Source organism: Cryptotermes secundus, unplaced genomic scaffold (assembly GCF_002891405.2).
Source record: "Cryptotermes secundus unplaced genomic scaffold, Csec_1.0 scaffold248, whole genome shotgun sequence".
Taxonomy (NCBI): Eukaryota; Metazoa; Arthropoda; class Insecta; order Blattodea; family Kalotermitidae; genus Cryptotermes; species Cryptotermes secundus.
Window position 1 is genome coordinate 841,801 of NW_019737984.1, and position 24,771 is coordinate 866,571.

The following is a 24,771-nucleotide window of genomic DNA, read 5'->3' on the forward strand; positions in this document are numbered from 1 at the left end:
AGGTCAAGAAAACGTGGATCTATACACCCAATCCCCCATAAGTCTTCATGGTGCACTGCTTAATTAGTTAAGCATAAGGATAACTTTTCTTTTTTACTGGCTCCTGTGAAATTAATGAAACGTTCCATAAATGAAGGAAAATTTGAGTCGCTATTCATATCATAAGATTTGAGGAAACACTGTCATCACCATCTTCACCACCACCACCATCATAACTTCCTACATCAGGCTAATTGCCTGTTCCAGAAACTAGCTCCAATTTTTAATTTGAGGCTTATCAGTACGACAAATTTCAACTCTAGCCGCGTCATGAAATCTGTGCAAAAATCTGTGTTTCTGAGTTCACAAGATGGCTGTTCGGGTCGATAGTATTGACAGCAATCAGCACTGTTGAAAAATGAATATACTAATATACGAAAATAATATGTAGATAACTGAGGAGGCCAATGGTTTCCCGGAAGCAAATCGGAAATACTTTTTTTTTGTACTTCAATTAAGTAAAAAAGGGGTAGATTTACGGGTTCACTACGCTGTTCAGTGTAATCCCCAGTTCAACTTTTGAACCAGCTGACCGATTTCCATGAAGTTTGTTATGAACATGTGCCACTAAAAGACACCACAATGTGGTACTTCAGTTTCCTAAATCAGTAATAACACCGTGGTTGATGCAAGACCTTGAGGATTCGGTAGTTATACCGCCGATAATTAAACGAGGTTCCTGAATTTATGTGTGGTAGTGAATCTTTGAAAATTCTCTAAGGTAACATTTTTGTAGTATGTAAAGCAACAAAATGGCGGCACCCTCACCGTTATCATCAAAAGTAGTAGTTTCGTCAGTCAGTAACAGCAACATTAGATTTATCACATGGTTAAAAATAGTAGTATCAATGACATTATTATCAAGAGGAGCAATATCATTATCAACATGATTGATCTTATTAAAATCACCTTTGGAACCAATATCAGCAAAACCATCATCTTCATCATCACCACCACCATCATCATCATTGTCAGCAACTGCTCTCTCAGTAACATTGAAAAACGAATTACAATATGTAACTTCAACAGAGAGAGAGAGAGAGAGAGATGGGGAGGGAGAGAAATGTAAAAATAAATATTAAAAAAGTATCATCAGTTTCTTTAGTACAAAAATTTTTATTTGGAACATACTTACTCCTACATTCTTTGGCATTGTAAAACTGACCAACCAGCTCTAATAATTCATAAGTATAATTAACAGTAGGTATAATAAATTTGTGGAAAGTTAAATAATTTAATAATGATTAAATATATAATCAGATTTCACTGCTATATTTTTAGGAGTCATCTTACGTACATGAGATATAACCAACAATCTTGGCAGCAGGTTGGTCTAATTGAAACACCCTAATGGCTTGTATTTATACAATAATCACATATTTTCTATGTCATTAATAAAACTATAATTGCGTAATATCTGTCAGTTATAAATAACTTCTTCAAAATACTTCTCTTATATTGTGACCTCAGTCTAAACTGCATCTTGTCTTAAACTGTGACCTCATTCTAAACTGCATCTTGTATCTTATTTTAAATTTGAATTTTTTATTTTATATTGTGTGTTCAGTTTAACCTTCTAAACCCCATTTTGTACATCATACATTGTTCTCAGTCTAAACTGTATCTTTCATCTTATATTGTGACTCAATCTAACTTACATTGTGTACCTTATACACTGATCTCAGTCTCAGCTGCATCTTGTGTCTTATACTGTGACCTCAGTCTAAGCTGCGTTTGGTGACCTCAGTTAAAAGAGTTTTCCCATTGTTTCTGGAAGAAGGTTAGAATGGCTGTGCCTTTCACTTTCACTGGAGTGCCAGAAAAATTATCAAACTGATTTAAGGTAATGGTTGACAGTAAATTAAAGCAAACGCTATGAACGGTTAGTTGGCACAATCTGTACATCTATTTTATTGTCAATTAGAGTTGTCATTTCTCTTTCTTCTTCTTTACTGCTTGAAGTATGCTGACATTTCTCTTGCCCACAAGTCTCACAGAAATTAAAGTCTGACTTCACTGATTTGCGAAGCTTCTGAAATCCAAAATTAAATTCAGTTATTCACTGAAAATTATTTTACACTTTTATGATTGAATTAAAATTCAGTTTTGCAGAATTTTTCCACTTTTGATATCTAAAATTGTGGCTTAGAAGAGCTCAAAAATTTCTTTCTTCTGTTACATAGCCTTTGGTAAAAGAATCTTTTAACACATTTCTTTAAAATTAATTTTAATAGCATCCACTTTTTTCACCTAGGAACCCGTTTCCTAATGCCCCATTAAGAAAAGTACTGCACCTTATTCAAAGAGCAAGAGTGCTGGAGGGTCAAATCTTTGAAAAATGATGCACAATAGTGTGGAGATGGTGGTACAAGGGTTATTTAATGTCTACCACTTTAATCTATTTCATTTTGTGTCCCTTATTAAAGCTATAGGTATATCAGACCACCTGACATTCCTTGTTTCACCTCCCTTTACAGAGTCAGTAGATGGAGAATTAAGTAATGTTGAAGATCTTTGTTTTATGATTTTCAGTAGTCATCATTTATCCTTTAAACACCGGACTTCTGAAATGGTGGTAAGCTTGAGCGGGCTGGAGTTTATTTAAACGCCCACTGCTGGTGTGCATTTAAATGCCCGTTGCTACTCTGTGTTTAAATGTCCATTCCTGTTAGGGCACTTAAATAATTTTAAGCACTGTGTTTAAAAATGCTGTATCTAACTCAATTTTTATGATAAATGGATGGAATTAACTTTGTTTGTATCAGCAAAGGACATAGTGTCGCATATTGTAACGGAAGATTTGAACATTTTTATACAAAGAGTTGTACTCTATTTTAAATTTTTTTCCTTTAATTTTGATGCGTACTGCAAAAATAGTTTCCCAGTTCTTCACAGAGTTGTTCTGCATTATAAATTCATTTCTGTTTGTAACACTTGACAAATTTTAGCAGTCCCTGGTGTCATAAAACAGATGAAGCAATAAAATCATTTGGTCTTCTGCTAGCACTGCTTACACTCTTCGGATTTTCGTATCTTTTGACTGAAAGACAGAAGAATGGAAGAATGGCTATTCAAGAGAAAGCTAGAGGGGTTCCTTCTTCAGTGCTAAGACCTATCATTATAGTTGCAAGGGATTATTGACCTTTCTAGGGTCGTGAACAAACAGTTGCATCGTGGCTGAGATACAGAGTGTGATCTATTTTCTGTGTGTTCATAGTGAAAACGAATACTGTAGTTTCATTTCAGTCTATATATACATCAATCAGATAATAACAAAAAGTTATGTACATCGAATTTTACTATATATATTTTAACTCATTAATCTGCAGAATCTGCAATAAAAGTACTGGCTCTTGGATGAGTTTAGGCATAACTCATATGTATATTCTTTTTTGCTGTTGTTCACTTATGTATCATTTTAATTCCTCTATTATGGTTTTACTCAAGTATGTCTGGTAATTACTACATTTAAAAATATATATTTAGGACTGTGCATGCACTTCTACTAGCGATGTGCGCGCGCTTCCACTAGCAGAGTTTAAATGCCTGACTGGCCAAAACGGGGTACTTTGGCCAAGACGACCATATCATCACTAGCCCGATTGGGTCACTTCAGCCATTAAAGGTTACTACACCTCTGCTATATTCAAAGACCCTTAGACTTTGCTACATATGGGGAAATATGTAAATTTCATTAATAAAATGTCATTTTATGCAGCCTGCTTTTACAGTTATGACAACTCTCTTCATGCCAGTTTTTACTGAAGAGATTTTCTACACCAAGCCATTCTCTAAACTCCTTCTGTGGTATGTAGTATGTTCTCAAAAGAATTGTATAATATGGATTCTTGCTAAGTCTATCCAATTTTATATACTGAAAAAAATAGAATAACACTGTTGTTGCTTGGAGTTCATTTGACGTAACATGATTTACAGAACATCGCTCTTCTGTATCCATTTTAATTACTTGTCTTTTTACACGGTATGCTTGTACTGTTGAACCATCATGGATATAGAATACATTCATTTTTTAAATAGACTGGACACCCCTAAATATTGCCTCATCATGATATAATGTTTTTGTCATATATAGCACAGTAAAATAGGGGAAAATTAGAGTACTATGCCACAATTATCATACTATTATTCTGGGCATAACACCGTTCAAATTAACTATACTCACCATGGTAGGATACAGTGAACTTAAAAGTTTAAGGGTTAATGCAGCATTCTGAACATAAGCAAATAAAATTATTATAATACTATAATGTCACTTGTGTGTTAGTTAGTAGATTAAGATCATATACCGGAACTCCTCTATTCAAGAGCTGACTTATTTGAATCACAGTCTCAATACCAGAGGTCTTGGCAGAAATATTCCAATTTTATATGTTTGCATATACTTTGCATTCTTTTACAAGTTATAAAGCATCGCAGTGACATGTAGTGAATAAAAAAATAATTAAATATTTTCATTAATTATAAGTTTGGCATATTTCACAATTTGAAATATTTCAAGGATTCCTCTGTAGTCCTCCTCCAGACAAATCATGATAGCAATTGAAAAAGGCACCATTCGCTTTTCACACCTTCCTTTTCAGTAATAACATGTGAATGGATCAGTTATGAAGTCTACTGCAAAAACTAGAAGCAATTCTATCTAAACTAGCAAGGTATGTATTGTTTAACTTACGTCAAGCAAGGAATTTCCCTCAGTTCGCAGAATAACAACAGTTGCCTGTGCTGGAATACATATAAGGGACAGTGAAGCAATGATCCATCCTAAAGTTTCTGCCCAAATTGGATATTTATAAGTGCCATTGTTGTATGTTGGAGGTGTGTAGTCAATGAGGCTAAACACCCAGACAGCCTGAAAAGAAGCATTTCATCAGTGTATAAAGTATTCAAATTGCCATTTCAAATGTGTGTGCATGTGGTGTGTGTGTGTGTGTGTGTGTGTGTGCGCATGTTTATAACAATTGTCTATAATTATAAGTAAATTCTCAGACAAGTGATTAAACTGGGATAGCTGTCACAGCAAAATTCTGAAAAACATTACTCACTGAAATATTTTACAAAATTTTCACTTCTGCATTTTTACAGCATAAAGAAGTAGAAATATTCAGAATTTCTTTAGTTCACTTTCCATTCATGAAGTTCCTGATCTTTCTGCTTCCATGGCTGTTGGCAGTGGGGTAGGCAAGGCATCCACCCCCATGAATTAAAAAGATCAAAATTGAAAAACAAATAAAATATTCCAAATATTCACACCAGAAATTTAAAAAAAAAATCTAAAAATTACTGTTTCATTCTGAATAATCTAGGACTACAAAAATAGACTTAAAAGCTCAAACACAAGGTTGTAGGAGAATTTTCTGGCTCTCTCCTCCCTCCTGGAAAGAATCTTGGGGGTGCCCATGTATAAGTCCTCTTCTTCTGAGCTTTTAATCAATCTTCATGAAATGGGACATGAAGAACATAGCAGTAAGTGATACACTGATTCATAACTCTCAGCTCCCAACAGTAAAATAGCAGCTATGAGAGGAGAGCAAAGCAGAGTTATTCAATCTAGGATTATAAATTTCATGATCTTTTCAAAATGTAATTTGTAATTAATAACTGAAGAACTCTTTTAGTTAAAAGTTGAATTTTATGTGAATTATAATTATATCTTAATATTTTATTTGAACCTTTACAGCACAACTGTAGTAACAGAAAAAAGATGAGAAAGTTTTAGGCATTTAGAGCTTATATCAGGTAATTCAGTATGAAGATAGGTCACTAGGGAAACAGTTTAATTTTTAAGTTTGCTTAGAGTCTAGAGAATATTGTAATGAAAGTACATTGTAGTTCTTCAAATATTTTCATGTTTATAGTTATTTTTTCTCACCCTAAAATTTTTCTGTTATTGTGTACATATCAAGTTAGCCACAAAAGTCTTATGTGTTACCATATGGAATAATTCAACAAGACATCAACAGATTCTATAAACATTTTGCAATCAAAGAGAAGGTTCTCATATATCAGTGTCACATAAGAGGTATTTCCAGGTTATGCACAGTGTGTATAAACTATGTGTTTAATTGTGGAGTTACAGCCATCTGTTCACATGTTTCATCTTAAAACTTACTTACTTACTTGGTTTTGACCAAATTTAATACTCAGGGCCCTATAAAAGTTTATCAGGAAAATTTAATTTTGATTTGTATAGGTAAAATATACCTCAACCTTTAAATATCAGACATTATTTTACAAAACAAATTGCCATCATAAAAATAATTGGTAACTCAAACTAGAGACTCCAATAAAATCTACAGCATTCATCTCAAATATTTCCTGATAACAGGTATATTTAAAAAATACAAGGAAAAATGATTTATGACTATGCAGACAGACATTACATATATATCTCTAAACAGATGTCCATGTGCAGTATTTCTTTCTTGTGCCAAAAATTGTGAAGATAGCATTTGGAAAATATGTGCTCTTCAATAGAGTTCACCTTTCATTCTATTATTTATTTCTCTGTATATGTGACAAAAGAAAAATTACCATGAGCAAAGCTGGAGCTGCAACCCACCAACAGAACCGGATGTAAGGAGAAGGTAATCTTCCAGTCATCTCTAGAACATTATTGGCGAGCCTATGGCCACCATAGAACCATGAGATGGCAATCACCTCAAAGAAAGCCAGGTACATTATTGAAATGGAAGCAGCAAAGTGATCAACTAGTTGGAAGAAGTAGATTCCACCCTGCAATGAATGAGGGTAATGAAAACATTCTTCAGTTCTTGGTTAGTTTCAGGCTTTAAATGCCGGATTAAATATAGGATGGATTATAAAACTATTTTATTCTCAATACCACTACTTATGACGTTTTCTGAGCTCTGCACACTCAATAAAGTGAAGGAAGGTAGGTGGCTACTTTATTCACACGTAACAGTGATGATAAACTTGTGACGATATATAGCTCAACATAGGTTTTAGCAAACTTGGGGAATTTGTTATTTCCCACGACTACAAATTCTCAACCTACCTACAGGCAGGAAATGGAGAACACATGCAGAAATAACTGTTCTGGATCTAATCACCCTTATGCCAAAGACTTCTGGCTACAGAGCTCATTCTTTTTCTTCTGCATTATATCCTAACATTCATTCTAATGTAAAGTACTTGTAAAATTCTTTGGATATATATCTTACATCACTTCAAATGTTCTTCACCCCACCACGCCATGCATGTACTTGGTGAAATGTGCAGTGTGTTTTAATTAGATATAAGCTTCTTCACAGATCCTCAGTCCGCAAACATTTTCATGTTGGCAAGAATGGAATCCTTATCAATCATACACTGTATGTATGTTTGTATGTATGTATGTATAATGTCTGGAACTTACATATAGAATTTTTGTCTCACATTCCTGATGGAGGAATTCTCTTTCAGTATGGTAAAAATACGGAAGCCATTGTTTTCCATTATGTGTACATACTTGTATATAAGTTGCTTTATATATTGTACATTGATACGTTATTATTACCAGGTCCTCAAAAAAGATGTTAATGAGTAAATATTTAGTACTTACCTCTGTTATATGTGGCAATCCAAAAAGAAATGAAATTATAACCACAATCAAGACCAACATCTCATGGCACATAAGATGCTTTTTAATTAGCTTTGGAAATCCATCCTGAATGGAAGTGACCACAACTTCTACTATGGCAAACTAAAAATAAAACATGAACATTTCTGTAGTAAAAATGACCATGATGATGCACTTTCACAGGGTAGTAAAAATGACCATGATGATGCACTTTCACAGGGTATCTTATATTGTCCTCTTGTTTGTTTGGATCCCCTGAGTGCAAAAATATAATATAATAAACATACTCAATTATGGAATAAGCCAAAAAGTAAAGATGCCCATGTGCTTAACTGGAGGCATATAAAGGAGTGGATATATAGATCCATATTTTGTTGGCCTCGGCATTAGTTGTATGTGAGTGGTTAGCTTCACGACCCTGCTGATTTACCCCCTAGGAAAGAACCCCTGGCACGTTTTGGATAGGAGGCTGAGTGAGCCCCAGAACTGGCCTGGATGTTATTGAGAGGAGAAAATTCTTGATATTACAGGGAATCAAACTTTGACCTCTTGGTCTTCCAGCCCGTAGCCAGTCACTATACCGACTGCACTACCCCGGCTCCCATGCAGTAAGCTAGATGATTTAATTTGTACCCAGATTCTTTGCAGATGCAATATCGGCATTATAAAAGTGGTACCTAAAACAGGCTGGAATCAAAGCTTGTGTACAAACATATGATTTCTTCACCACCAACTTGAAACAATTTCAATGTATCTAAATATCTTTTTCAACAGTGCAACTAACCTGACTATTGAGACCAAGACATAAGAGCATGAAGAAGAAAAGAACAGCCCACAACTGAGGTGCAGGCATTTTGGCCATTGCTTGAGGATAAACCACAAATATTAATCCAGGACCTGTGAAGAAAGCTCATATTACTTCATTTGTTTAACTCTTTTTTACAGTAAAGTTGTTTATCACCACTATCATAAATTTAAACAAATTGTATTATACTGTGAAAGAATAATGCTTAAATTTTCCTGGGAAATTTTGAAATTCGGTCTTCATATGCGTCAGAATAATGCATTATGATAAGTTGCAGCAATGTGCACAGGATATTATAAATAGAACATGTTGAATGATGTTTTCAGTATTTTTTTATGTTCAGATATCCAAGGCAAACAAATATGTAACTAGAAATGAGAAATGCAGTGTACATGGCTACATACAGTAATATTTCCTACTCACCATCTGATACGACACTTTCAATCGGTGTTCCCTGTTCTGAAGCAATGTTGCCAATAGTGGCAAATGCAAAGATTCCTACTAATATACTGGTAAACCCGTTTATTGTAGATACTGCCAGAGTGTCAAACAAGATTTGGTTGTTGAACCGGTTGTAACTGGAAAATGACATCACAGATCCAAAGGCAATTCCAAGAGAATTGAAGTTTTGAGCTGCTGCATTCACCCACACCTTTAATTTGAGATAAATAAAAATTATCTTCATAATCATAATAAAGCGGCTTTGTGCAACATGCGTTTTAAAAGCAAAATCTATCCATTTTTTCACAGTATTCAGGAGTTATTCAAATATCCATTCTTCACCATCGGAATTAATATAACTGAATTATCAAGTATTCCTAGCCAAACCTTTCTTCCACAATCAACAGTAATTCTTACCTCCATTAAGTTAACCACATTCTCAGAAAAGGATCAAATTATTACATTTCCACTTTTTTCATACAAGACATCTCACCAAAACCTTCTAATTTTCGTTCTTAACAGATTTAACCACAGTGAAGCCAACAAGTAAATTAATTCCCCTTTCATCCCATACACATAAGCTAAAACACATTAATATAATATTTTTCCACCGAAGTACTTAATTCTTCAACACCTTAATTTATTTAACCTTTCATTAGAACTGCTAAAATAATTTTAACAATTGCATACTGCCGGTTCATTAATACAAAACAGTACTCATCTGTTATAACTATTATTTATGGATTTGATCCTGAAGGAATATATTGTACATACAAATAATGTGTTCTTTCATTCCAGCTCAATACTTACTTCTCTAAGCCTGCTGTGTGAGAATGTATATATGTGTATAATATAAATAAAGGGAAAACAGAAAAGTAAATCTAAGTACTAGGTCCCACTGTAACTTTGGTACACATATTCTGAATACTGTGAGCTACTTATTTAACCACAAACTTCCACGATTTAAGAAATGAATAGTCACCTAAATGTTGACCTTGAGAAATGTCCCAAATAAAAATTTTATATTCATGGTACCTAAGGATGAGTTATTTCAAGTGGCCACATAGTGACTAACGAGGGCACCAAGAGATTTGACATGGCTGACATGACCAAATGATCTATTTAGGAGAGAAAATTAAATATAAGCTAAATGGACTTTAGCAGTAGACTTAATAACAATAATAAATATCTGGAGATGGCAGAATAATGATATACTATATTAATGAATTTTAGTACAAACGCATGTTTAAATTTTACTCTATATTGGGGAGACAGCAGCTGGAATGACAATGAAAGTGACAGAAAATATGAATTCTGTAAAATGCACTGTTTGAATCAGATACTATTTATGAGGATATCTAAAAATGCTGAACCAAACTATAAACGAAGCTCAAAAACTCCTAACTGGCATATAATTTCACTGTTTACTTGTTGATTTTCTTTGTGTTGTGCTTATATATCACTTAACAGCCATATTGGATGAGAAGAAGCTTTTTATTATAATACAAAACAAGAACAAATGAATATAGATCATTATTACCAACTTGAACATTTTTACATTACTAGGTTCTCAACATTACTTACCTTAGAATCCCCAAGAAGTTCCCACTGTGGTTTGAAGAAGTATTTGAGACCCACATCTGACCCATCCAGGGTAAGAGAATGTGCAAGAAATGCTAGTATGAGCAAGTATGGGAATGTTGCTGTAAAGTAGAGGACTTTTCCAGAGGATTTAACACTCTTCCATATTGAGAAATAGACAAGAATCCATGCTAAGATGAGACATGCTGCCAGTTCCCAACGAATCACTCCCAGGTTGTCAATTCCTTCACTGACCTGCAACACCTTGCCACTGAAAGGAAAGATATAATTGTCAACATTATTGTTTCTCATTTCACTTCCACGAAAGACTTCTATTAGTATCACATAATGACTATATACAGTTTTGAATAAGCATTAAGTGCAGAATCTATACAGAGTTCAATGCTCCTGAAAGTAAAGAGTTTTTTCATATGCAATTCACGATTTTTTATAATCAATAAAGAAACTTTCAATGAGAGACATAACCACAAGAAAATAAATGCATTTAAAATATTCTGAAACAAAACTGTTTTAGAATGTAACAATATGGCACTAAATCATATGGAAGTTTTCCAGTACCATTAAAGATGGTTCCATCAGACTTTAATAGAAGAGGAAGTCTATACTTAAATGGAAAGTCTAGGTTATGCTGGTATAGGATTAAAATTTATATCAGTTCTGGCCATTCAACTAAAGGACATTAATAAAGAGTTATTTTCTCATATTAGGGTAAATTTACTGTAATAGATAATATTTAATTCTGTGGTTAATAGGTTATTTAATAACACTATCAAATGCAGAGGTTAATCAGCTTTGAATGAGATGAGAGACTGATATATGCTGGTGAACTGAAAGTCTGGGCATATTTCAAGCTACAACCCCGAATTTCCCTGGAGAGACTAATATCATAAAATGTCTTAGTTAGGACACCAAAGCCCTTGACATCAGCTAAGCTTCAAAGTGATGCCTCCCATACCATCCACTTTTTGGTCTGAACTAAACTGTTTGGTAACAATGATGTTAACGAATTATTTTATTAGACTAAACATAGTAAAATTATTACAAAATTACTCGCTTTACAAGCAGCCCAAAAAAAAAATTCGGCCAGGAATAAAGAATACCATGTTTTTTGTGAAGCAAAGGCACATCACACATAACATGAACAACGAAACAGTTTAGCCTCTCTTCTAATTCTTATTTGTAAAAATTATTTTAAGATGGATGGTTCATTTACAGTTGAATTGCTTGGTACAGTTTTAGAGCACAGACGATATAATTAATATCAAAATATGGTATTCAAGAAAGTCTAATATTATGTAATGTCTTAATAACAAATGTGGTACTAAGAGGAGCCTGAAGCATCCTGGAACATGTGATATATTTTCTTATGCAGGACCTGAACCAGCCAAGTTCAAAGGACACTACAACATATAAATCCCTTAGGAAATTTTAGCACTACTTCCTTCCAGATATGAACTAACTCCACAGAGTAAAGTCATTCTTGAAAAACTAATAGACAATCAGTTAGTCAAGAAATTTTTCCTTCTACTTAACTTTACAAGAGCTCACCAATGATCTCCGTCCTATGCCAGATGAATTCAGTCCACATCCCCACTCATATTTCTTTAAAGTACATTTTAATTTCACCCTCCTATTTGTGCTAGGGTACTCCAAGTTATCGCTTCCCCACAGATTTTGTGACTAAAATTGTGTTTGTATTTCTCATCTCTCCAAGTTTGTTGCATACTCTTCTCATTCCATTCTTTTCGGTTAAATCACTCTATTAATATTAATTATGAGTACAAATTATGAAGGTTCTCATTACACAATTCTCAGTCATCTGGTTCCTTCCATTTGGTTGGGTCCAAATATTTTCTTTTCAACATTTTGACATATAAATTTCTAAGGATATATTGCAGAAGTACATAGTTTTATTATAATATGACTGATTTATTCAAGGTAAAATTAAAATACTCAGCCATCTCATTCATTCTGTTATTTTATGTTCTCACAGGAGGTGTAAGTTCTTCAGTGAAATAATACACTATGCTAACAAGGTGTTTAAATTCGTTTGGAATGTAAATACCTTAAAATTATCAGCTGAATAATTCTTTTGGAGATTAAATACAAGGCTGTTTGTATGTAATTTGTTATTGTGACTACTATTAGGAAGATGCATATAAAAACTCCATGCAATCTTCTTCTTCCCTCTATTAAATATCAAGTGCACACTGAAAAATTATAACACAGCAAGAAGCAGAAAGGCTAAAACCAAAAAATACAATTTACAGCTAAAACATATAAAATAAGCACTATTCAGGCAGTTATAATACTACAACTAAATCTGTAATGACTTTTTACCTCTCTTATCCAATAATCCATCATCTGGAAAATCATGGCTGTAGGATAGCTAGAGAAGAAACATAATGATTAAAATGTTCACTGTAATTTTCAAAGTTCAAATGACGTTCTTGCTTGGAAGCCTTCTGTGCAGTTTTTGGTACATATTTATTGTTTCAAATTTATAATATACATACAGTAAAAATGAATTTTCAACTCATATTTTCTTAAACCAGTTGCTACAATGGCTGGGGGAAATACACATTCTTTGCAGAAAGTTCATAAAATGCATGCAATGTGAAAAGGTTGCGCGTTTCAACCCCAAACACTGTATGCATTCAAGCAGTTTCGTGTATGTATTTTAAACAACTCTTGCAAATGACAGGTACGAAGAGATAAGAAAATGTATGTGATGGTTACTAGTTTCTAATGAGTACTGCACGATTTATGTTGTTCTCCTTTTGAGCAAATATTGATAATATGCACATTAATAATGTTATGAATAATACAGCTTTCAGAGTACATAAGAGCGATATCACAGAGGGCTGCACTTGGGTTATCATTTTGAAGGGGATTTAAGAATGAATACCAACAATTATTAATTTAATTATTCAGATCCATGCAACATTTACACTACTTACATACATTTGAAACTCGCCCACAAGTTTTTTTTTCTAGCTAACTGCTACAGTTTTAAAAAAAAACAATTTCCCTGCTTTGCAACCTTTTAATTGATTTGTTTTCATCAGATTGTTGTTGCTATTAGAAGTAAATAAAATACTAAACTGAATTATTTCTATGATTCAGCTTATAATTTTATCATACAGTAATATTTGGAACGGTCTCTTCTCTATCAAGTGACTCTCTTCTTCTCTCTCTCTTCCTCCCCCTCACACTATTTTTCACACACACACACACACACGCGCGCACGCACGCACACACGCGCACGCACGCGCGCACGCACGCACGCACATGCACGCACGCACGCACAAACCCGCGCTCGTGCTTATATAGTTATTTAAAATTTAAAAACCTATGTTATTTTCCGGGGTATTAATTTGATACAGTTACTACTCTTTATTTCATTTGTTTGTTGGTTTGCTAAAATTTCTCAAAACAACGATGCCTGTGTTACAGCTTTCTAACTAACAAACCTACCAATCAACTAACTGACTAACTAAGTAAATAAGTATCCAACCAACAAAGAAACCAAGTAACCAACCAACCAACCAACTGCATACATGGAGCAGAGTCCTTCTTCAGAAGTAGCAGTCACTCAACTAGTCAATAAAATCAACTGCATCATAGAATCTGATGGTTAATTTTTATATTTGCAAGGGAATGCCACTGTCCATAGCAGTGTTGAACAGTTCTGTCCATAATGCACAGTTTATTTTCTCTACATTGGAGTGATGCTGTCCATTAAAAGTCAAAGGTTAATGCTCAAGTCACTGTGAAACAAAAGAGTACTTGATAAATCTATCATGTGGAATGGGCTTTTCTGTGATGTTTAGGTTTTGTAGTCATAGTAGTGACTTGTAACTTACTCATAAAATTCTTCTGAAGGTGTTCTGGACTCAAGTGGTTTTGTTAAGTTTAAAGCTCTTGTTGTCCAGCACTTCTGAGTATTCCAGCGGTTTGAACATGAACTCCAAGGAGCATCAGATTTAAATGCCGTGAAGAAATAATAGATGGCATACGCTATAATCACATTGTAGTATGTTGACATTATAAAAGAAATAACAACACTGGCCAAACCAGCACCTGTAAATGAAGTCATAAAAATGCGAGTGGGTTAGGATATTTAAAAATAAGGATATGGTATACTATCATATTATATTTATTATACAGTACAAATCAGTAATGTTATGCTGATGATAATGAAATTAATCAGATATATAAAATAATGCTCCGTGGTCCTTTACATAAATAAAGCAAAGTTATTATAATTCATACACTTAACTCTTTATCCTTTACATTCAGTCACTGATCCTCACTGTTGAAAATTTATTATGATCTTACTTTGTACATAGATAGAAAAGACTGTAATTTTTTAAGCTGGAAACATACTACTGTGTCCCTGGTTGGAATGTCTTAACCTAAAATACCTTTGAACAGTGGACAGATCTGAGCAAGTGCACCAATAGGTCCTCTTCTTGTGAACTGACCTACAGCAAGCTCCATATACAGTAATGGAATTCCACATATGACGAGAATGAGGAAATATGGCACCAAAAATACACCTGAAGCAGAAGAATAATTTTAGTCACAAATTATTGACATTATCGCTTTGGGCATGTGGTCTGGACGTTAACATTGTAATATGATATGTACACCTAAAATTAATCACACTACAAAACTGGAATATATAGGATTTCATTAAATGATTGTCAAGTGACAAGATGTACTACCACAGTCAATAAGTTCGTGGAATGGCGGCAAAGTGTCGTACGGGAATTTACTGACAATATGTTTTAGCAGTGTTTTCGACCGCCATATCAACGTTGGCAGACTTGCATAGAGGTCAACGGCAACTATTTTGAGGGTCGATGTGGATCTGCGTAAGTGTATGTGAATACCTTGTAATATGATGCGATAAAACCACTTTCCACGAACTTAATGACTCTACCACGTATATGCATGTTTTAGGTGAGAAATATCCCATACTGAACTCAGCATTGTTCTACAGTGCATCAAAAACATTATTACATTGTATGAGATTTCCATGCCTACATGAGATCTGAGTTTTCACAATGGTGGACATATAGATTGTGATTTTCTGATATAACCTGAAGACGGAGGCAGCAGGTTCCTCTGAGGTGTTGTTAACCACCTACCAGACAACATAATGTCTGAACCCACACTTTAAATCTACATACCTTTTTAATTGTAGGAAATTAAATAAAACATGAATTTCTCTAGATTACTTAAAGGCAAAGTTGACCTTGTGCTTAAGCACTAAGCCATGAAGACATATTGGGGAGTAGAGGTATAGCTCCACCTATTTTGACCTTTGCACTAGATGGAGGTGAGTCGTCAGCTTCATGCTCCTGCCACTTTACTGCTGGGGAAAGAGCCCCTGCTACCCATTGCATAGAACGACTGAGTGGGCCACAGTTTCGGTCTGGACGCTATGGAGGAGAGAAAATCATTTAGTGTCTGGAATTGAACCTTAACTGACCAGCCCATAGTCTGTTGCTATACTGACTCCAGTCTTTACTAGATCACTGCAAACTCTAATTTATTAGATGTCTGAAAACAAATTAATTAAATAAAATAAGATTTGAAAATGATAAACATTTTATATATTAGCATATTTCTGATATTGGAGACTAGTTTGGAGTAAGAAGGAAACGAGTGAGCTCACTTCCAGTGCTTGGAATGATAGTAATTGTGCAAGTTGTACATGGCGTAATTTAACACTTCTTAATTCGTTTTGATCCTACTTTCTTTCATTTGAAAAAATAAAAGTAGACTTAGATCAGCTTGCTGTCATGCATATGTGCGTGTGTCTATATATATCCCCCCACTAACAAATCTGAACGCCTGAACCGATCTTTATGGGCCACCTGGGGCCATCTCTATGGCTCACTTTATAAATCCTCTCTGTCTGTAATAGAAACACTAAAGCCTCTAAAATTGTTGAGGTAAGAACGACAATATTACATTAATGCCTGAACTGATCATCTGGGCACCATCATTGTCATCAACTTAATGCTGATGACAATGATGGTGCCCAGATCATCAGACTTTACGATCTGTTCCTATCCTTTATAAGACAGGTTAATCTCCCAGAGCAACTTCAGGATTCCAATTGATCTTAAGTCTCCTAGATGTACAGTGAATTAAATGCTTTGAAATACAATCTAATTAATTATATCATTCTGAATTCTGTTATTTAAACTGAATATACTTAGTTTGTTTCTATTGCTTTTCTGGCAGGATTAGAAGTTTAGCCTTCAACTCTGCATGAAGACAGTCTCATTGTTAGAGCAACTTACTCCACTCTATGCCTTCAAGCAGTAACTATCGGACACAGATAAAGCAATGAAGTCCTTTATTACATTTATCACAGAATCCAATTTGGATCAAGCGGTAACGCTTTTGACTCATATTCGACAAGTAGTCGATTCGAATCTTGACCGCAATGCTCACTTTCTTGATTGAGGGTTTTCATGGTTTTCTCAGTGTCTCCAGGCAAATGCAAAATAGTATCTCTAATTAGGGTAAGACAGTTCCTGTCACATCTTCCAAAATCATTACTCACTTACTATCCTCCTATCATTTGATGACACAGTGTGAGATACTGATAGTGCCGCTAAATAAACCACAAATTAATTTATAAAAATTATATGGGTCAGATTAATTCTAAATGAGAACAGGATAGAGAGGCTAATTTGTCAAGGTAGAAGACAAATATATGTTCCGTATTTCTTACTTCGTAACTGCAGATTATTACTATCTACCGCCATAAAATTCCTTACCTCGCTTTGTAAATATCTCAGCAATTCTCATGCAGTTACTAATTACAGACCCATGCGGGGATTGTTTAGTGAAGTGTTGCTTTTATGTAAAGATTCTATTAACACACCCTACGTCATTAACATGCAAATGCTCTTTCTGATTATGTCTCAGTAGTTCTAAAGTCATTGTTAATAACAATATAGGGGTTATTGCCTGCAGACCTAAGTTCAGTCTTCATTTCTGTCGAGATACCAATCCAGTTCAGCTAGCTGGCTCACAAAAATGAAGGAATACTTGATGCCATTACGTGAAAGGCAAATGGGGGGCAGAATTTACTCTAAGCACATTTTCAACTTCAGCATTTGGCAAATCTCTTCCTTCCGACTGCCTTTGCATACATAGGAGAGAGAGAGAGACAGACAGAGAGAAGACAGTTGGTGCAAAATAAAGAATTTAACACATTCTCCAACTGATTTTTTCAGAGTTATGTTTTTAATTAATTAATAATTTTCTTATTTTTTTCTGCAAAGTGTAACAGAAACGTACATAAGAGCCAGAAATATTCTACAAAATAAGTTTAGGATCCAAAGACATTTTGATACCCATTATGGAAGAGAATTTGAGGTTCTAACAACGGTGGTTAAAAATATGTCTTCTGAGATATACTGCTGTGTAGTCTTTAAAATCCAACCAAAGTTTTGGAGAAACATGTTGACTCCACCTTAATAATCGAGGAATAAGCCAAGTAGGAGACCAGCATGAAGCAGGAAGCAAGCTTAGCTTCTTATTATTTTGAAGATGAAGGTGACATGTTCCATCGAAATGTTGATTGATTTTTAGCGGACTATATAGCGTTATATCCAAGAAGACAGAACACTTTCATTTAATGAATATATGCAGAGGGATCATAGAGGTTTAAAACATCTTGTATTCTGAACTACTCCAAGTTTGTTTCTAAGAGCACAATGTCTGATATCATTCTTTTGCGAATATGGCGTTATGCTTTTTGTGGTAAATACTGCCTCATAACCAGGGCCCGGATTTTGATGACCTGAAAATATTTAAAAAATGACCTATAAAATGACCGAAAAAATCCAGAAAAATGACTTAAATATGACCCAAAAATGTAATATGCAGTATCAATATATCAGAAAAATGACCTGAAGGAGAAAAGAAAGAACACTTCGCTTCCATGTTATTCACATTTCAGAAAACATATGAAGAAAAATTCCCTAAAATGGCCAAAAATTACAAGAAATACCCTTAAAAGTCCAAAAATTTACCAAAAAATTACCCCCAAAATGAAAAAATGACATTAAAACTAAAAATTTCAAAAATGACAAAAAATTACCCATAAAATTTACATTTCTGTAACCAGCAGCTCATATCCGAGCTGTATATATTTAAGAGCATCACATAGGATATGAGGAGAGAAAGATGACTTGTCATCAAAATCCGGGCCCTTCTCATAACAAATACATGAAGTCTAGTGGATTATTTATAAGGTGATTACCTGAAATACACGAACATACAAACTAACGATAAATTCTAAAATGGCAAAGTACGAGATTCAAATCTCTCTTCTCCAAACTGAAGTATGTTTACCCCTTTACGCTTATGCTAATTTGTCACTTAAGTAATTGAAACCCATTCAAATTGCTGGTGTTGCAACAGAAGTGTTTTCACATCTTTTCCACATGACACTATTCATAACCTGTATTCTAATAAAAGAACTGTATCACAGATAAGCACCTGGACAAATGAGGTGCTAATGCGGAAAATTTTGTAACAAATTACCATCATCAGCACCTTATAAATTTTGAAGGTCAAACATTGACAAGTATCACCTTACGTCACTCACATGACATGCATACAGTGGCCGATTATAAGTGTTCTTAGTTCTAGGCTGTAGGTTATATTATAAATATAATGCAAGTCAAAGATTTCACCATTCAGATCATGCCCTGACCCACTGTCACATCTCATGCATAACTGACATTACATAATCATAGGCATGGAACATATACACACACATACAGTGTTGCATAATAAACATGCAAAAATATACATCAAGCAGAATGTAATTGCGATGTCTCTATACAGTACAGAATCACTCGCTTCGCATACCCTTTGAATTAGATTCGCTATAAAACTCTCTCTTCAGCTATGCAGCTATGGGTGTGAAACTTAGTCTCTGATATTAAGGGAAAATCCTGAGAACAGGGTACTCAGGAGAACATATGAACCAAACGGGGATGAAGCTATAAGAGGTTGGAGTAAACTGCATAATGGGGGGCTTTATAAATTATGCACTTCGACAAATATAATTAGACTTATAAAGTCAAGGGGGAATTGATAGGATGGACATGAAGCACGCATTGGGCCGAAGAGAATTGCATATAGGATTTTGGTGGGAAGCCAGAAAGAAATAGATCAATTGGAAGACATAAATGTAGGTGGAAGGATGATATTAAAATATAATATCTCAGGGAAATAGGATGCGATGTAAGGACTGGATTCATCTGGCTCAGGATAGGGATCAGTGGAGAGTTCCTGTTGACATGATAATGAACCTTCGGGTTGCATAAAATGTTGGGGAATTTTTGAGAAGCTGAGCTACTGGCGGCTTCTCAAGGACAGCTCCATTGAGGTAGTTAATTATCACTCCGTTAGTGCTCTATACTTATCTATCATTAGTTGATGAAACAAGCCGATCTGAGGCTGCAGTACGAAAGGGCTGCCTCACCCCGCGTCTAGCTAGCTAACTAACTAACCAAATTTGCTGTAAATTTAAATCGAGATGGTAACGCTAATATTTGTACTTCACAAGTATACTGCCATATTCAGAAACGTTTAGGCAAACAGGCCACAAATTTAATATGCAAATATGTATGAACAATTACTTAACCTCGCAGAAGGAAGGAAAACAAAATTCATGCTGTCAGAAATGCAAAGAGTGTCAGTGTAAAATGGCGTTCCGTAGCAGAGAGATAAAATTTCGAAGTGAAGAGTGGTTTACTGTTACCATGAACATTCAATATCACCGCTAGCAAGGAAGTAAATCAAAGGTTCACGAAAGAGTGGGGTCACTGCTTCCCCTCTTAACAGAACAAGAACGACAATCTTCTTATATTCCAAGGACAACTTGCACACTTCTTGAAGATTTCTGTGGTAACAAAACGACCCCCCCCCACACACACACACACGCCGATTTATGGAAATGGTAAAAACACTGCAAATCATTGAAGGTGATTCTAATCATTGGTCATATCGTATTTACAGATCCTCAGCTGTGAAACGGGGAATAACAATATGTTAAGAAACGATAGTTAATGTTTACTTGTGTGGGCCTGCACAAACGAGGAAGAAAGCGCTGTGGGCGACGGCAGTTCCACGAGCAGAAATGTTGAACTTCGAAGTGATTATATAAGATGACGTAACTAGTATCTTTGTTCAGTGAATTTAACCCTAAGAAACGTGAGGCATTTTGTTAAAATTGTTTTAATTGATCGTTACAAATGGACGAGGAGGAAAACACTGCAGAGTGTACGAGTATGGCTGTTGCTATGTAATGATAATTAGATTGGCGGTAATGTCAGACCCTTTTCTGGCCAACGGCTCGGTAAACACGTTTCCTCGGTAACGGTTACGCATGCAAAGTAGGAAATGGAGTGTTGTCTACGCGGTCCGCGCCGAAGAGTTATAAAGAAGAGAACTGGGGCAACCTATGTACAAAATAGCAAAGTAGACATTTCCTAGTGTACGTGCATTTCGATGTTGTTTCAATGTTTACTGATTCTGGGCCTGTTATAGGCCTATACCTTTCAGTCTCCTTAATTAAGTTTCCTTATGTGAAAAAATTGTCGTTAGGAAGATGGGAAAACTGCTGACCACTTTCGTATACACTTGAAAGAAGGTATTTTTAGATGAATCCAGCGTTGTTAGACTGATGATACATACGTTGGTCGTTCTTGCATTAACTATCTTAAAGCTGAAAAGTATTGTCTTCTGAGATGTAAAATGTAGATCTATAGAAGTTTACCGACGTTTCGGAGGAACACAATACTCGCACTTCCATCTCCATGGTCAAAGAGTAAGATGAGAAAGAAATCAGTAAGAAGAAGGCAGTCCTGCTTGCCGCAGGATTCTTCCTGGTTTCTTGCTTGCCTTACTCTTTGTTCCTGAATATGGAGATATACGATCCTCCGAAACTTTGGCGAACTTCTACCAATTGGCTATCTTAAATCTGACTTATAAAACTTCCTTAAACCGCCGTAGGCTTAGAGACAGCGAACAGGTGTGTAGTTGAGTTACATTACTCGCTATACTAGCTGCACCAGGCGCAACATATATCTTTCGACTAGATCACGTAAGTATTAATTAAATATTAACGCATTTTCTATTTATTTGTACATTTCACTTCGTTTCATGAATTCATTTCTATCACTAAGCAACTGAATTAACTTCTTGCAGCATCTTGTCCATACAACCCTGGTTTTGTTTGTTATAAGGCGTTTTGTTGTTGCTTCATCAGAACAGAAAATATAACACGAAGAATTTGGTCTTATTCCGGCTTATCTGTCTCATTTGTATACGGCGGGGAGACCAAATGGTAAATACGACCATGTGCCCGGAAAGAGCATGGGACATTTCCAGGTCGCGAGATAATCCCCATATGCATTGATGCGAAGTCCATTGATAGGTTGTCTTCTTATAAATGTTATGTGTGCCTATTTGTTTTGCGTGTATCCCATGTAAGCAGCTTTCGTAATAGAGCTATCAAGTGGCGCCTCCATCAGCCTTCCCGCGAACTTTTTCCAGCTGACGAGGAACGGAAACACACCCAAGAGTTTTATACACAGACTGTTCATCCCTATGCACCATCTACCTCTGATATTGCTGTCCTTTTAAAGTGATGTCATTGCGCAAACAAATTGACCTCTATGCTGGTTTACAGAGCCGTTCTTGATGTATGACAACGTGACAGATCTCTGAATGACAAAGTAAGCCGGTGATGCTACTCATCTCTCTTTCTCAAAGTCTCCGGTGTAACGAGAAGGAATACTGACGGTAGATTATATGTTCAAGGTGTTCGCTTGCTTAAATTGGCCTTAGTTTTTTTTAGCTTAAAGTGTTAATAAGGAACGGCAATAAATAGACGATATAACGAAAGTTTGCTATTTCGGTCAAGACTATGGAGGGAATAATTATAGTTAATTTAATTCCTTAGGTGGCTAATCCTACATGGTGGTAATTGGGAGAAAATATTCAAGGTAGCTGGATATGTAATTCATTTACTGATTCATACACTTGATTAAATTTACTTAACACTTCACACTGGTAGCCAAACCAGGTCTGTATGAGTAAGTACGACCTGCCTTGATATAACAAAAACTCCGGAAATTTATGCGACCCGCCAATTCGATCTGGATTTTCCGTGGTATTCCTCGATCCTAGAGTAAATTATGAGCTGACACAAAATCCTCTCTTTGCACTGCATGTTTCACATGCTGATCTCCCAGTGTTAGTATCGAAATTCTGATCTAAGGCAATGAAGACCATGCTTAGCTTCTCTCTCCTGTTCAAAATCTAAAGCAGCCCACTCCCCACAGTTTTACTCTCTTCAGATCCCAGCGCTTCGTTTTCTTCCCAATCTACCTTAGCTAGAAGAATAAGCGGGCAATGCAAGGGAATCTTCAGAGCCGGGAAATTTGTATCAGTTTTCCATGTGCCCCTTTCACTATCTTTCTCCCTCCCCCTCTTCCTTATGGTCTAAATGGTAAACTCTGTAAGTAAGTGGTCCCTAAAATTCATTTTAAAATTGTATTTAAATTATTTTCAGGTTTTAAAAATTTCGGATAAAATGACGGAATACACACTACTCGTGTAACACAGCCATAACACACTTTAAATTAATTTTCATAAGCAAGAAAGGACTAAGTAGAGTGAAACAAATCAACGTATATGCCTATGAAACATGTCCTAGGCAAGGACACATACTGCCCTAGCGCCTACCCGCCTGTAAATCACGAACGGTTACTGGAGGCAACTGGCTTGCCTTTATGACAGAAGGTTAACTCTTCCCCATGAGAGTAGTCCATGATACAAAGTCAAGGCTGAACCCCAGAAATGATGTAATTTTTGTCGCCCCCGCAATGTAATATAGTGTTTATCGAACTGTGGTCTGTGACGGCCCACCAGATGGTCCGTAGTATTATATGGTCCATATGAGTAGAATTATATGATATGTAACTAACTCCATAGAGTGGAACTCTTCTTGAGAAACGGACAGTTGCGTAGCTACTCAAGAATTTACCGACATTTTATGATACCTGAATGTTCATTACCGTGTTCACAAGAGCTCTCCACCGATCCCTATCCTGAGTCAGATCAATCCAATCCATACCATCTCATCCTCTCTCTCTCTAAGATCCATTTTAATATTATTGTCCCACCTACGTCTAGGCATTCCTAATGGTATATTTCCTTCTGGTTTTCCCACCAAAATTCTATATCCATTCCTCTTCTTCCCCGGAATGCTACATGCCTTGCACTATGACATGTAATATGTAATGTGTATAAGGTACAAGTGAAGGCTAAAGCTATCCCTGTAAGAGACGTGGGTGCCCCTAGGACTGTGAGACGTCGAGGCTTCCCCACATTCTAGACAATAGGTTAACAGATGGAGGTGATATAGTCAGCCTTAAGCGCCAGGCGCCCTTTACACCCTCAACCCCCCCCCCGGAAAATTCCTGGTACTCAATTCTGCCAGAGGCCGAGTCGACATCAGAGCCATTGGAAGGATTAGGTCAATGGAAAAGTCCAATGAGCTCACCGGGAATCGAACCCGCGACCTTCCGGGTTGTAACATAGTGCCTCCGCCAACTACTCTACCGGGTGCCCCTGTAAAAAATAAAATAATTTTATTTAACAATTGCGATGAATCACTGTTCGAAAAATTTATTTTTATCTGGTGGAAAGAAAAAATGGATTGTGGTAAATTTAAGTATACTTCTGTTCATGTTCGCAGAAAGGAAGGCACTCCATGCTCTTTATGAGTGAGAGGAATGTTACGACAGAAAAGCGGTCCGCGTGTGTGCCTGCCTCCCATGCAGTGGTCGGCAGTTGCCGGAATTTTGAGAAAGGTTGCTCTAGTGATCAGCGACTCAGCTACAATACAAGAAGGTCCCGGGTTCGATCTAAATCTTGCTGTTAATCTTAGAATAAACAAGAAATTCTGGAAAAAACTAATCATCTACTTTCCTTTGTTACGACACGGACTGCATAAAACGATGCCTTCAACAATTGTTCTATTGTTGCTTTGTATTCATTGTCGCGGTAACGTTTTTAAGAATCCGTTACGTAGCAACAATTGGGGGATGCACATTCAGTTGGCTCATACAGTGGATAACGGCCAAAGTAATACCTAATATACAGTGTTAAACTAGGTTATATTTGTACTGAAGGCAGGCTGATATAAATTTGCAAAATTTAATACGTT

General features: G+C 35.7%; 1 protein-coding gene across 4 annotated transcripts in view; it reads right to left on the minus strand.

Annotated features, from left to right (window-relative positions):
* Window positions 1–1,140: 1,140 nt before the first annotated feature.
* The window catches only part of LOC111870588 (sodium- and chloride-dependent GABA transporter ine), a 134,394-nt gene continuing 110,763 nt past the window's right edge, over window positions 1,141–24,771 (minus strand). For all 4 annotated transcript variants that reach the window (XM_033753903.1, XM_023862987.2, XM_023862988.2 and 1 more), the window contains 9 exons: window positions 14,915–15,049; window positions 14,354–14,570; window positions 10,470–10,737; window positions 8,868–9,096; window positions 8,424–8,536; window positions 7,622–7,762; window positions 6,592–6,792; window positions 4,733–4,909; window positions 1,141–2,071 (listed from right to left, as the gene is read on the minus strand). In XM_033753903.1, coding sequence (XP_033609794.1) covers window positions 1,913–2,071; window positions 4,733–4,909; window positions 6,592–6,792; window positions 7,622–7,762; window positions 8,424–8,536; window positions 8,868–9,096; window positions 10,470–10,737; window positions 14,354–14,570; window positions 14,915–15,049 — 1,640 coding nt within the window. In that variant the 3' untranslated portion in view covers window positions 1,141–1,912. The remainder of the gene's footprint in view (window positions 2,072–4,732; window positions 4,910–6,591; window positions 6,793–7,621; window positions 7,763–8,423; window positions 8,537–8,867; window positions 9,097–10,469; window positions 10,738–14,353; window positions 14,571–14,914; window positions 15,050–24,771) is intronic.